The sequence below is a fragment of the Sycon ciliatum genome, chromosome 12, assembly GCF_964019385.1.
Source record: "Sycon ciliatum chromosome 12, ocSycCili1.1, whole genome shotgun sequence".
Classification (NCBI taxonomy): domain Eukaryota; kingdom Metazoa; phylum Porifera; class Calcarea; order Leucosolenida; family Sycettidae; genus Sycon; species Sycon ciliatum.
The window spans coordinates 12,372,533-12,386,149 of record NC_088654.1 but is presented as its reverse complement, the minus strand read 5'-3'; the positions used below and the strand labels follow the sequence as shown (position 1 = coordinate 12,386,149).

At 45.4% G+C, this 13,617-nt stretch overlaps 2 protein-coding genes and 1 long non-coding RNA gene across 3 annotated transcripts in view; 2 read left to right on the top strand and 1 right to left on the bottom strand.

Moving 5' to 3' along the window:
- The first annotated feature begins 3,818 nt into the window (after window positions 1-3,818).
- Window positions 3,819-5,785, top strand: LOC135828156 (uncharacterized). Its single transcript, XR_010555576.1, has 3 exons — window positions 3,819-4,193; window positions 4,283-4,454; window positions 4,996-5,785. It is a non-coding gene; the product is annotated as an uncharacterized LOC135828156 (long non-coding RNA).
- Window positions 5,786-8,308: 2,523 nt separating this feature from the next.
- LOC135827995 (putative uncharacterized protein DDB_G0268364) lies at window positions 8,309-8,979 on the bottom strand. Its single transcript, XM_065340431.1, has 2 exons — window positions 8,974-8,979; window positions 8,309-8,821 (listed from the first exon to the last, which is right to left on the bottom strand). The coding sequence occupies exons 1-2, from the start codon at window positions 8,977-8,979 to the stop codon at window positions 8,309-8,311; spliced, it is 519 nt and encodes a 172-aa protein (XP_065196503.1).
- A 4,440-nt stretch (window positions 8,980-13,419) lies between these two features.
- The window catches only part of LOC135828567 (protein HGH1 homolog), a gene marked incomplete at its 3' end in the record, with an annotated part of 5,198 nt that continues 5,000 nt past the window's right edge, over window positions 13,420-13,617 (top strand). The window contains 1 exon segment of the mRNA XM_065341004.1: window positions 13,420-13,617. This exon segment is cut by the window's right edge and continues 696 nt beyond it.

Sequence of the window (13,617 nt, the reverse complement as noted above, 5' to 3'; positions counted from 1 at the left end):
TTCAGTTGCCGTCATGTTGCTAAAGAAAGGTTCAGTGACTCATTTGTTTCATAAAAGACGAGTCAACGGTTTGGTCTGGCTTAGAATCTTTCGCTGTAGAAGAAATCTATTCGTGTCTCTATTGCAGTATTGGAGAAATAATTGTATTCACTCGTTATAAAAATAGGGTTAATACAAACTCACAGAGCAAATGCCATCGGTCCCTTGATGTTCGTCCTAAAGAGGTTTGACTGGATATCATTCATACTCCCCCAAAGTCGTGTAACATGTTATTATTGTGGAGTGCCTTGTTTATCTCTCAGTACCTCCAACCATATATCCTTGCCCCTTATATCCTCAGGATCAGTGTAGTTGTTGGAACGAGGTGTCGGACTCAGCAATGTATTTCTTTACATTTTAATACATGTTTATTGTTCCTACTTTGCTGTGTTGTTTTAGATAATCGTGGACTTGTAACACTTTGAAGCCATTGAACTGCTTCCAAAGGTTTTACCGACATCAACAGGATTACGATTTCATTACAATATGATGCCGGATGACCTTATCACGACAACCCATGACTACAATTATAAACACAGAATCAACGAAAACATCTGCGGCGCGCACCTGGTTACAATTCTCATGTAAATGTGATTTAGGGTGTGGACATCTGAATTTTCTGAAAGACAAGACAATTTTATGACAAAGTCATGAAATTCTGCAACATCCACAGAATGACCTGCGTATAAAAAAAAGTATCACCGCCACTACTCATATGATTCCCCTGCAGAAGAACATGAATACATGTATGCAAGACTAGTTCCATTTTCTGCAAGAAAAGGCTTGCACATCAATGCGTATAATACGGTATTGAAATTGATATGATACACGTACATGTACATAGCCATAGGGGCTCCCGTAAGAAGACCATAAAAAAAAAGTAAAGTAAATTATCGTATCCGTTCCCGAAGGGAACTCACGACGGCCGCTAACACCCGATAAACCCTAGCGGCAGATGCAGCGCCTAACGGTGGGGGTGAGTGGGTAAGTCTCACAACCACTGGCACAAGTGCCGAAAGCGACCCCATTAGCTGCATCCATGTACCCCTTGTGCCTGGCCACAAGTTCCCAGTTGACTGTGGGTAGCAGCACGGCTGGAAAAACCGCTCCCAGGCAGGACTTGAACCAGGTACCTCTCGTATCTCAATCATGGTCTTTGACCAACCCACTGTGCCTGACTGGCCATAGAAGACCATAGCTCTGTGCGAAACACCCTAGTAAAATAAAATAATAACATGTAGAGTCGCTACATGTAGGCCATCATTTAGGGCATTCCATTGGTGACACAATTATAGGTTCTGATCGGTGGAATATGCTGCCTTCCACTGTTCGCTCTTGTACAGATTATCGCCCATTTGTTCGTTCATGCTTAATCTTTCTAGGGGCTCCCGTCAGAAGACCATAGGTCTGTGGGAAACACCCTAGTAAAATATATAAAATAAAACTAATACCGGTAATATCCTTTAGCCAAAAAACAAAAGAAATTATAGCAATAAAAACTGCTTTATGGCAGTTTTCTAAAAAAAGTTATTGTGTTCTAGTCCATGGACCCCGTCTAAAAAGTAAGAAATTAACGAAATGTGATAGCCGAAAATTAAAATTTCACACAAAACCTCACAATAATCACACACAGGATGCGAGACAACCTTTTCCCCTCGTGGTCCTCTTTCACATGCAAGCATGTTGGCGCAGTACATGTACTTGTACAAGTACAAGTGTCGGAATAAACAAGACTTAGTGTTGAAAGCCGTACTATTAGATCTTCAAGTGTCGTGATTATTGTGAGGTTTTGTGTGAAATTTTAATTTTCGGCTATCACATTTCGTTAATTTCTTACTTTTTAGACGGGGTCCATGGACTAGAACACAATAACTTTTTTTAGAAAACTGCCATAAAGCAGTTTTTATTGCTATAATGACTACAGTAAGATCGGGCGCCGAAGAACGCAGGGGCTCGAGCGCAGCCTAGGAAAGTTAGTTCTTAAATTTTTGATTCTAGCCCGACCGTTCTTATTCACACGCGCGCGCGGCGAGTCGAGTGATCATGGTGATGCACAAGTCAATGTACAATGTAGTGTACAATCATGTACTTCTAAACTAGTGGGTGTCGGAATGACTGTACATGTAGCAGTTACTGTTTACACGTGTACATGACATGTACTCACCTCCCATACATGTACAATGTATACAATTTTAAAAGTGTTCTTAAATCTGATAATTCTAGCCTGGACTGTTCTTAAATTTTGCCGGTTTTCCAGCCTGGGTGTTCTTCGGCGCCCGATCTTACTGTACTGCACTAACATGTTTTTTGATTTTGACAGCATGTTACAAGGCGAGGACGCGTAGTGCTCCTGACTACAACCATAAACCGGTTGGCAGAGTCCCGGTCTTGCGACCATTTGAACCGTATTGGGAAAACCCAGGTTCGGACCCTCGTTACTCTACGGGTTGGTAGGATTTTTATAATTTTCGTTTTTTTGTGTTGTAGAAGTCGTCGTGTTGCCGCCGTAGTATTGTTCACGTTGCTGCCGCTGCAGGGATCACGTCTGGAAGGATTTGTGATGTTATTTTCTTGTCTTCCTCTGTAAATTATTTGTGATTTCTTTCTTTTTTCTTTTGTTCTTTTGTTCTTTTTCTTTTTTCTTGTCTTTTTTCAACTTCTGCCCATGGCGTCCTTCTCTCAGCTCGTCAGCTGTAACAGTCATAGTCATCACCATGACGACTGTTGTGAGAAGGTGCTCGCTGCCGACGAGGTTGGTGATGTCCCGACGAGGCCATGGGTAGGCCTTCACCACGTCGGAACACCCCGTCTGCACGTTGGTGTTGTGGTCTGGGTGTTGATGGACGTTGATGTTGTTGTAATAGTTGTTGTCGTTGTAATTGTCGTTGATTGTTGTTGTTGTTGTTGTTGTTGTTGTTGTTCTCCTTAGTGTTGTTCTCGTTGTTGCTGTTGGTCTTGGTAATACTAATAGTCTTGTTCACGGACCTCATGAATTCCACAAATAAAACAGAGTTATATTTCTTGAATCAGCTTCAGGGTTACTTTTCCTTCAATTATGAATGATTTGTGGAATGTTGCAATTGGTAACATGGAACATAAGTTCAGTGCAGCTTCCAGTATGTTGTTCAGGTGAGGTACACCGGTTTTTGGGATCAAATGTCGGAAGTCAGCATTGCTTACCTCGGCTGTTGCGCTGGACCGTCTTGGGTTCACTCGTAGTTAATTAATTGTGCGTCCCCCCAGGGGGTTTGGGCTCTCCGGTATTAATCCTTTGTTGAACGAGAAATTGTTTACTAATTAATTATTGATGAAGGGGTTAGTGTTGTATCCCGTTCTTCGTGGCGTGGGCTGAGTCTTCTGTCAGGTGGACGGAGCTATAAAACACACAGACAGGACGGCGGTTATTGGTGTATCGAAGGAGAAGAGAAGTCTCACTGGCGGGTCTCTGAGAGAGACACACGTGTTGACTTTGGACTTACCGGGAGATCTCTCCAGGTTGTCCGAGGAGCTGGTAAGATGGTCGTCGACGTCGAAGGTGAACGTAGGCTGAGGAAGATATGTGGAGTGTAGTCGGACACGACGTGATGGCTTCTTGTTGTCTTCGCGAGTTGTGTTCTGGAGACGTCGATCTTGCGTGGTGTCGTAGGTCGTGCGCGGGGATCGCGCGTAGATCTGCGTGCGGTGATGCTGGCGCGCGTGGTGCTCCGAGGCGTTTGTCGTCCTCGTCGTTCCGACAATGGGGCTGTTAAGTGATGACGTCACAGTTCCTTCGATACGCATAGCAACGATCCCACTGGGGACAAACAAAAGTAGCGTCGTCTCCACCGAACCAGTTGTCAGTGGCAACATATAGGAATCGTGTACATTTCTTCGTTTCTTCTTTGCTGTTTTCAGTGAGTGTTTTGTTTTCTCTTTGTCCTTGATCTCGACGGTGTTGTCGTGCTCATTACCTTACTGAGACGTCTCTTGTGACTGTAGCCAGTGTCACGGAGGATTTTATTGGCGTGACGAGGTAGATCGCCGAGATCGAGCGTGAAAAACGCTCTGCATTAGTAGCTCCTGTAGAATGTCTTCTGGGATGGCGTATCCATGGTCAACAAAGCCAAGGTGCAAGACAGCATAAGAGATCGTGTAAACGATGTGAACTCCAAAAGGTAAGCTCCTGAACAAGTGGAAAGATAATAATAACAAACTCTCTCTTCATCCATCGATTGCCGCTATGCATTGCATTTTGTCTTCACAGATAATCTGGACAAATAAATTATATTGTAACTGGAGAGTGCAATCGTGCTTGGGACCCATCCCAATGTCATCACATGGCTGTGGTGACTAGTGTATACCTGTACCCGGGAGAGTTTTTCCTCAACTGAGACGGAGTGTAGGTGGATGGATTATGAGAAATGCGAAGATGTGGAGTAAGTTGTGTCGAAGAAATGTTTAATAAAAAGTATAATTTACTTTACACTCAAACATACATTGTACACTGTGCATGTACATGTAACATCATGATACTGATGATTCCATCTTCATAATCTCCGCAACAGGTACGCCATACGCACCGAATACATGGTGTGTGTGCACGCGCGCGCTTGCGTGCGCGCGTACATGCACACACTCTCATGCGTGGCCGAGTTGGCCGGATGAACAGACCACGCATTTGCACGAGGTGTCCGTCATGTCATTGGAATGCTGTACTTTATGACTTTATTCCAAAATGTCTTGCCCCTATCAAATGGAGTTTGTGTCTATGCTCAGCGGGTATCGGGCCACGACGCCACACTGCAGTCAGCGCTGGAATTAAAATAGCACTTCATGGATTATTTTAACTAATTTCCTTTGCGCTTACATGTACTTTGTTGAGCCCGTGGTTTCATTTCTGTGTTCTGTTATGATTGGCCTCTGGAAATAATCGGAGTGGATGTCATTTTTGTCATATGTGTGTGCCTTGTGCAACAGGTTCAAGGCTAGATGCACTTCACATTCGGCGTGCGATCTCGGCGTCTGGGACCTGATAACGTCTTGGTTGGATGGGTAATCAAGGATGATACTACTCGGCGCACCAATGTACATGTCAATGTATTTTTTACTTTTTGAGAGCTGCACTATTTACGGACGATTGTGTCTGTTAGAGAGGAAATAAGTAGTATTCACAAACAAGTCCCACTTATTGTTTCTGTTTGTAAAAGGAAATTGCAATTTTTTGGTCGTATTGTTCGTTCCGGCTGTTTGTCATTGACTGTTCTTCAGGGTTGTGTTGCTGGAGGTCGTGGCCGACGCAGGCCCAGAATGTCATGGCTTGATAATATTATTTCATGGACTGCTGCACTTGACGTGCAGTCCCTGCTCGCTGCTGCACGCGATCGATTTTTATGGCGCTCACTTGTTCATACTTGCTCTGTGACGCCCCGGCGGCCTTAGGGCTATGGGCTTGTGATGATGACTATTTACGTCTTGATGCTTACTTCGGTGCTAGCGTGTTTCCCCCGGATTATTTCGATCATCATGCGTGTTCTTGGGCTGAGCGAGCATATGCACGAGTGTGCAGCTATAACCCCGTGTATCTTTGGTTACACTTTGTTCTGCAATGCATGTACCTTGTAACAGTATGTGCTTGCACTGCTTTGTGTGGCCTGCGTATTTCAGGACTATTCAGTGCATTAGCCCCAGGTTGGTTTGGTTGCCGGATGATCTCTTGTTGTGTCGCTCTGTGTTTTGTATTCATCAATTTCTGGGCTTGAGAATTGAGCTGGTGTGTGGTTCCCAATATCAAAACATCATGCTGGTGCTCTGTGTTTCGATTATCGACTGTCCGAGCAGTCACGATTCATTACCAGAACGGTCACTACTGTAGTCTCTTGACGTGTTTGTCTTTTTGTGTTTTCGCCGGGGGAATTAGCGGTGACGTTGCACATAGAACGGCAGTGTTGCATCACTGGACGACCCTGCCTCTGCATCTGATTTCATGTCCCCAGGATCTGGTGCAGATACACCAGACAGTCACTTCCTGTAAACACGCAAACAGCAAAAGAAGAGATCCCGCAGATCAGGAAAACCATTGTGGAAAATATCGAGTAGATCATACACCATTCAATAATCTGGAGTAATTACAGTGAGACAAACACTTCAGTGCTCTCTCTCTCTCTCTCTCTCTCTCTCTCTCTCTCTCTCTCTCTCTCTCTCTCTCTCTCTCTCTCCATCCTCCCAAAATACCCTGTAACAATTCCCTAGAATTATTTTATTTTATATTTTCAGGACATCATTCTGAACATAATAACTTCTTCCATGGGTCTTCAATCACCACGGAGGGCGAGAATATATCTAAGTCATGCAGTTTACGGGAGGTGCGTGCTGTCATGGATATAGAGGCTGATGTAATTGTGCCAGCGTGAGGGCAGAGACAGAAAGAAGACACTGATTTCTTGAACAACTCACCTACATAATTATAATCGAATCCACAGGGAGCGCTCGTACTTTGATCCATCAGGACGCGAAGAATCTTCAAAGCACTCTCAAACACGGAGTTTTACAGTGGGCAGCCAATTTCACAGCCATTATGAAGGCCCTCGACGACTACAGGAGATTTGTAGAGGAAAGAACAAGGAGTAAAGAGCGACAACAATCGCTTGAAGAAAAAGCAAAGAAAAACTGCTCTCTCTCCAGTCATTTAGATGCTGTTGCCTTTGACAACTGGTTCCATCCAGAGGACGCGACTTTTGTTTGTCCCCAGTGCTCTCCGTTGCTATGCGTATCGAAGGGGCCGTGACGTCACACTTAACAGCCCCATGGTGAGTCGTACTTGCGGACTTGCTTCTTTCGCGATTGTGCGTTGCATCTCCGCCGTTGGGGTCAGTATTTGACCCGGGCGTTGTCCATACCGCTTGTTCTGGATGTGTTGTGCGGTCTCCGTTGATCTGGGTTTGCGGTGGTCAGGTCCGAGTACGAATCTACCACGTGAACCGTGTGTGGTGGATTAATTATTTTATTTTGGTGGAGATCGAAAATGATCTCCGGTCCGAGGAAAACGGCTCGATCCGGCCGGCGGTCGAATGTGCCTGTTGTGTATAGCGAGAGCTGCAGAGTGCAGTAAATATTGGCGCCCCTATTGTAACTGTCTAGTCTCTAGGTGAATGGATGCTGTAATCTGTTCGCGTGGTACTGCCTGCTGAGCGCTGTGTTGTTCGGAAACAAGAGTCGAAGAGAAGGTTGTAGATGGATCAGAGCTGGTAACTAACTGTTGCTTGTGAGTGGTTGCAGTCGTCTATAGTGCTGATACTGATACTTATACATGGAGGAATCTTCGGTTGTTGGTTCAATTATTTGATCAGTAGTGTCCTTATGGAGGGGGAAATGTGGGTGGTGAGCTGTCCTAGTGGTAGATTTACCCCTATTGTCTGTGGCCGTGGGAAGCCCTGCGTGAAGGAAACTGCAAGTGGAAATTGTTGCGGATTCTATTCAGACTTGATTTTCAGTCTATGGAAGAGGTATCTTATTAAAATTTTAATTTTTGGGAGGTTGAAATTTCCAGTCGACATAGTGACGCAATTGAATAGTTGTGATTAGGTGGTATGATTGCGTAAGGAGGAGGAAGGAATTGGATCAGTTGGAAAATACACAGGAAGAAAAGGCAGGGTTTTTTTTTTGATTGAGTGCTATATACTCGTAATGTAAGAAATTTGTATGTAATTATGTGGAAAAATTATGGACGGGTAATTGCCATTGATTTATGTTATTATTATGACGGATGACCTGGACCAACGGCAATGTTACCTAATCATGTAATTATATGTAAGTGTGTGTAACGTGTACTAGAAATAGGGAATATTATAAATATGTAACTATATTATGTAGGTTATATGTAGTTTTATGTATTTATATGTGAATTATGTGTGAATTATAATTATATTTTCGTGACATATGGGGAATATGGTTTTTGTGCGGTTGGTGAGTGTATCGTTGCGAGTGTGTGTTGGTCAGGGGCCTGCCAGGCAAAGAGTGTTCTCCTTAAAAATGTCACAGCCATTCGTATGTGTACGTTACTCCAGCATCAAGGTTCATACTTGGCTGTCTTCTTTTGATCAGGAATGCCTCTGTGTACTTCCGTAATGCAAGTTGGGGTATTCGGCGAAGGATGACGGGATTTGCCCAATCAATTGCATGTCCAGTATCCAGGACGTGTTTGGCCACACCATTGTCTGCTTTCCTGTTGTGGACGTCTCTTTGGTGCTCCTCCATTCGTTTTTTTAACCGTCTTCCTGTTTCTCCCACGTACTCAGCTCCACAGGTGGCGCAGTTCAGGGCATACACTACACCGTATTGGTCCTTGATGGATGGAGGCGGGGTTTTTTTTCTTTGTGAGCAGGTTCTTCAGGGTGGTCGATCGCCGGTGAACCATACGGAATGGTGCGTTCTTCGTTTTTCTTTTGATTTTCTCCGATAGCCCACGGACATAGGGTAGTGAGAGCGGTCGGTATGTGTAACTGGAAGCCGGTCTCGGTTGATGTTGTTGTTGTTGTTGTTGTTGTTGTTGTTGTTGCTGCTGCTGCTGCTGCTGCTGCTGCTGTTGTTGGTGTTGTTGTTGTTGTTGTTGTTGTTGAGGTTGCTGTTGCGGTTGTTGTTGTTGTTGTTGTTGTTGTCGGTCTTGCTGTTGACGGTGTCGGCGATGAACCTGTTGGATTACCCCTTCGATGGTCTCCAGTGGGTAGCCGTTGGAAAGGAATTCAGTGCGGAGAGTTTCTCTCTCTTTGTCTTTCAGCAGGTTAGTGCTGCAATGCGATTCGATCCTCTGTGCCAGGCACGATAATGTAGCACATTTCGTGGCATTAGGATGGTGGGAGGCGAAATTGATGTATTTACCCGTGTGGGTTGGCTTCCTGTACACTTGTGTCGACAGATTGGTCTCAGATCTTTGGACCCAGACGTCCAGGAAGGCAATACCTCCATTTTTTCTCTTCTTCCACCGTGAATTGGATATGTGGTGATATGGCGTTGGCGGCTGCGAGTACGTGGGGCAGTTCTCCCTTCTTGATGATGGTGAAGGTGTCGTCCACGTACCGCAGCCAGGCCTTGATCCTTTCACCACATATTGCCAGAAGCCGTCCTTCCAGCCACTCCATGAAAATGTCCTTGTAACATGCTGTCAAAATCAAAAAACATGTTAACTACCAACTTACACCAAGCAAGGCTTCTGTATATACTGTACTGCACTAGTAGTACCTAGTAGTAGCAGCATGCTAGCAGGCTAGCAGGCTACGGTAGATCTACTCAGTACGAGTCAGTAGCTGGGCAGTCTACTGCATGCAGTAACTGCAAACTGGTAACTGCACTGTGATGTCACTGGTCACTGCACTCAGCACTGCATGACTTGTACTGATGACTCAGTGATGAGTGGTTTGTATGTACATGTCACATGATGATGCGCGCTGGCCGCGGGGGGCGGCCGGTACGGCGGTAGCCCTCTTCTAGAATATTCTAGGCGTCGCCTTTGCTAGTTTGTCTGTTCTGCACACTCGCGCCCACTCTGCGCCTTTCAAAAATTCAAAAAGAAACTACGTCGTTGTACAGTACAAGTCAGTACAAGTGGCCTCAGTCACCACATGATCCACATCTCCAAGAAAGCCACTTGACGACTTGTCATCGTTGTGTGTCGAGTCTGTCGACGTGTACAGGTACTTGTCTTTACCTTTCTTGATCTTTAAAGGGGAAGTTAAGGCAAAAATCAAAATTTCACCAGTTGTAGTCTTCGGGGTGCTGAGTCGAATGGTCTTGGTCCGAGAAAGCTGAGACGCTCCCTTCCTACTTGAATCCCAATCGAACTCGTGCACTTCCACCGAAACTGGGTGACTGCGCCCTACTAGATGGGGATTTGTATGCAAAATCTCACTTAAAGCGCCATTTCGTTCTTATAAAAGCATGGATGACCGCGATTGGCCCATATGTTGTAGTCTTTTGGACGCTGAGTCGACTGGTTTTGGTCCGAAAAGGCTGCGATGCAGCGTTCCTCCTAATCGAACATGGTTGAACAAGCGGTCACGTGCTCCTGCGTACACCAGTCACCTGGTCACCGTGCCTGCAGGGTAGGCCTAGCCCAAATTTGCTCGGGGCGCTTCGATATTTTGCCGGCAAATTTTGCCCGATCACTTTCCATATTTTGCTAGGCATTGCCTTTCGTTTCCGATATTTTGCTCCATTTTGCTCCTGCTTTGTGGCAAAAATGGCTTCGAATGAACCGTCTACTTTGGTAAAAGTGGATGGTGACTCTGATGAGGAAAGCAAAACTTAATATAATGGTGTCACTATTACGGATTTTGGAGCATGATTTCAAATTTATGTACCCCTGACAACCTGCACGAGCTATTTCAGCACGACGTTGGCCCAATGAAACCAACGAAATTTGAATAAAATTGCCAAAACACACCCGGATCCTCTGTGAATTCGATATTTTGCTCGGAATTTGCCAGCAATTTCTTTTCGTTGGAAAATTCGATATTTTGCTGGAAGGATTGCCGGCAAATTTGGGCTAGGCCTACTGCAGGGTACTAGGCACCGGCGGATTATGCCGGCATAATTATTGGCATAATTTGGTGGTTGAAAATTTGGAGCATAATTTGGCATCCTTTCGGAGGTAGGAGCATAACTGCATGATTCTCTCACAGTTCTAGTATGTAGGCTACACAATTGTGTAAAATGCACCTGATTAGTGCTGGTGGTCTGCATGGTAAATGGTTCGGAGGTCATGCAGATAGTGTTTTCAATGAAAAGCAGGGTAGAAATCATGGAAATACATGTTGTGTGCTCGAACTCGTCTTCTCAAAGTTCTTTCTCGCCCTGATACAGTACATGTAGCAGAAGATGCGAGTGAATCAGCCTTTATCAGGTATCCCGGGGCGGACGAGATAGTGACGGGTAGTCCGCAAAACTCCGCGTACATGCACACTATGCTTGTTCCGAAGTCATGACGTCTGGGTCTTAGCAGCTATGACTGTGCAGGCTATGGTTATTGCTCCAATAATTAAAGGGGAAGTATACCCTCAATGTTCACCCTCCGGTCGGCTGCTACTTGCACCGAGAGGCGCACTCGAGGGCAATCATTCTCTTCACTTTCTTTGCCCGCTGCTACCACTAGATATGGCATGTTCTCCATTTCTTTCCTTGGCGCTGATAGGTGGAATTCTCTGCCTGTCTCGTGTCGTCAGGTTGAGCATCTATCCGTTTTTGTTTCGCTCTGTAAAGAGCACTTAGGGTTCCCTGTAACAAGACGGCAACGTCTGTAGGGCCTTCCCTATCAAAATAATAAATTCTACTACTACTACTACTACCCTAAAATCAAATTTTCACCAGTTGTAGTCTTTTGGGTGCTGAGTCGAATGGTCTTGGTCCGAGGAAGCTGCGACGCTCCCTTCCTACTTGAATCCCAATCGAACTCGCGCACTTCCACCGAAACTGGGTGACTGCGCCCTACTACATGTAGATGGGGATTTGTATGCAAAATGTCACTAAAAGCGCCATTTCGTTCTTATAAAAGCACGGATGACCGCGATTGGCCCATATGTTGTAGTCTTTTGGACGCTGAGTCGACTGGTTTTGGTCCGAAAAGGCTGCGATGCAGCGTTCCTTCTTTATTCCCAATCGAACATGGTTGAACAAGCGGTCACGTGCTCCTGGGTGCGTAAATCACTTGGTCACCGCGCCAGCAGGCGACAACTTTCACACCAAGGGCAAGGTTCAACTCGAGTTCAACTCGAGTGACAGGACTGCACCCAAAAAAGGTCAAACAGGCTAGTAAGTTGTACCCTGCAGGCACGGTGACCAGGTGACTGGTGTACGCAGGAGCACGTGACCGCTTGTTCAACCATGTTCGATTGGGAATAAAGGAGGAACGCTGCATCGCAGCCTTTTCGGACCAAAACCAGTCGACTCAGCGTCCAAAAGACTACAACATATGGGCCAATCGCGGTCATCCGTGCTTTTATAAGAACGAAATGGCGCTTTTAGTGAGATTTTGCATACAAATCCCCATCTAGTAGGGCGCAGTCACCCAGTTTCGGTGGAAGTACGCGAGTTCGATTGGGATTCAAGTAGGAAGGGAGCGCCTCAGCTTCCTCGGACCAAGACCATTCGACTCAGCACCCCGAAGACTACAATTGGTGAAAATTTGATTTTAGGGTATACTTCCCCTTTAAAAAATAATTGAGGTATAGTTGATGTTCGGTAATGATGGAAGGAGAGCTGGAGCTACGGGAGAGATGAGCTGATTATGAGAGTTCGCAGGGTTAGGGTGACATCGGTTGGACGAGTATGACGATTACGAAGACAGTTGAACATGACAGTTTTCAAAGGTAATGAAAAATCTTTCACAACAAAAGAAGTCAACTAATGAATAGAAGAAGTAATGTTTTCTCTTTTCCATGTTGATCTCTAGCATGCATGGACACCTTGGTAAGGGGATACTCATGTATTTGTTGTACTTATGGCCACTTGCAAGTACGAAAAAGGCACAATTTTCCGAAATTTGAGGCTCCATAAGCACAACAAAGTGAATATGTATCCCCGCGTGCCAAAGCATAATAATATGAGGATTTTGCGAGCATAATGCGAGAATCCATGAAAGCATAATTCCATGATTTCGCGGGCATAATCCGCCGGTGCCTACAGGGTACAACTTACTAGCCTGTTTGACCTTTTTTGGGTGCACTCCTGTCACTCGAGTTGAACTCGAGTTGAACCTTGGTGTGAAATTTGTCGCCTGCTGGCGTGGTGACCAGGTGATTTGGGCACCCAGGAGCACGTGACCACTTGTTCAACCATGTTCGATTGGGAATAAAGGAGGAACGCTGCATCGCAGCCTTTTCGGACCAAAACCAGTCGACTCAGCGTCCAAAAGACTACAACATATGGGCCAATCGCGGTCATCCGTGCTTTTATAAGAACGAAATGGCGCTTTTAGTGAGATTTTGCATACAAATCCCCATCTAGTAGGGCGCAGTCACCCAGTTTCGGTGGAAGTACGCGAGTTCGATTGGGATTCAAGTAGGAAGGGAGCGTCTCAGCTTTCTCGGACCAAGACCATTCGACTCTAGCTCAGCACCCCGAAGACTACAACTGGTGAAATTTTAATTTTTGCCTTAACTTCCCCTTTAAGATCTACATGACATCATACGTCGTCATTCCCGGCCGTCAACCCCGGTCCCCGAGTGACCTGTCTTGTCGGGATTTTTCGTGAAAAACATATTAAATCCATTTTTTCATGAGCGCTAGCTCACGAGCGCTGGGCATGCATCGCGCGCGATGCATGATCGATGGCCGGCCGGCCATGATCGGATCGCGGATACCGGCATCCCAGTGCAGTGCTACTAATACTGCAGCATGAGACTCAAGCAATGGCCAATGATACTTGATAGAACTTTTAGATTAGAAGCTTTGAAATATTTGTATGGCGAATGTTGAGTGTTGTGGTTGTAGATCGACTGGGCTGGGTTCCTTGTGACAACAACAGCTATTCTTGCCATCACTGTTAGAGTTCAATACGACTGGTTTGGGCGATTGCGCTGCCACATCAACAAAATTTTAAATTGTTTGCTT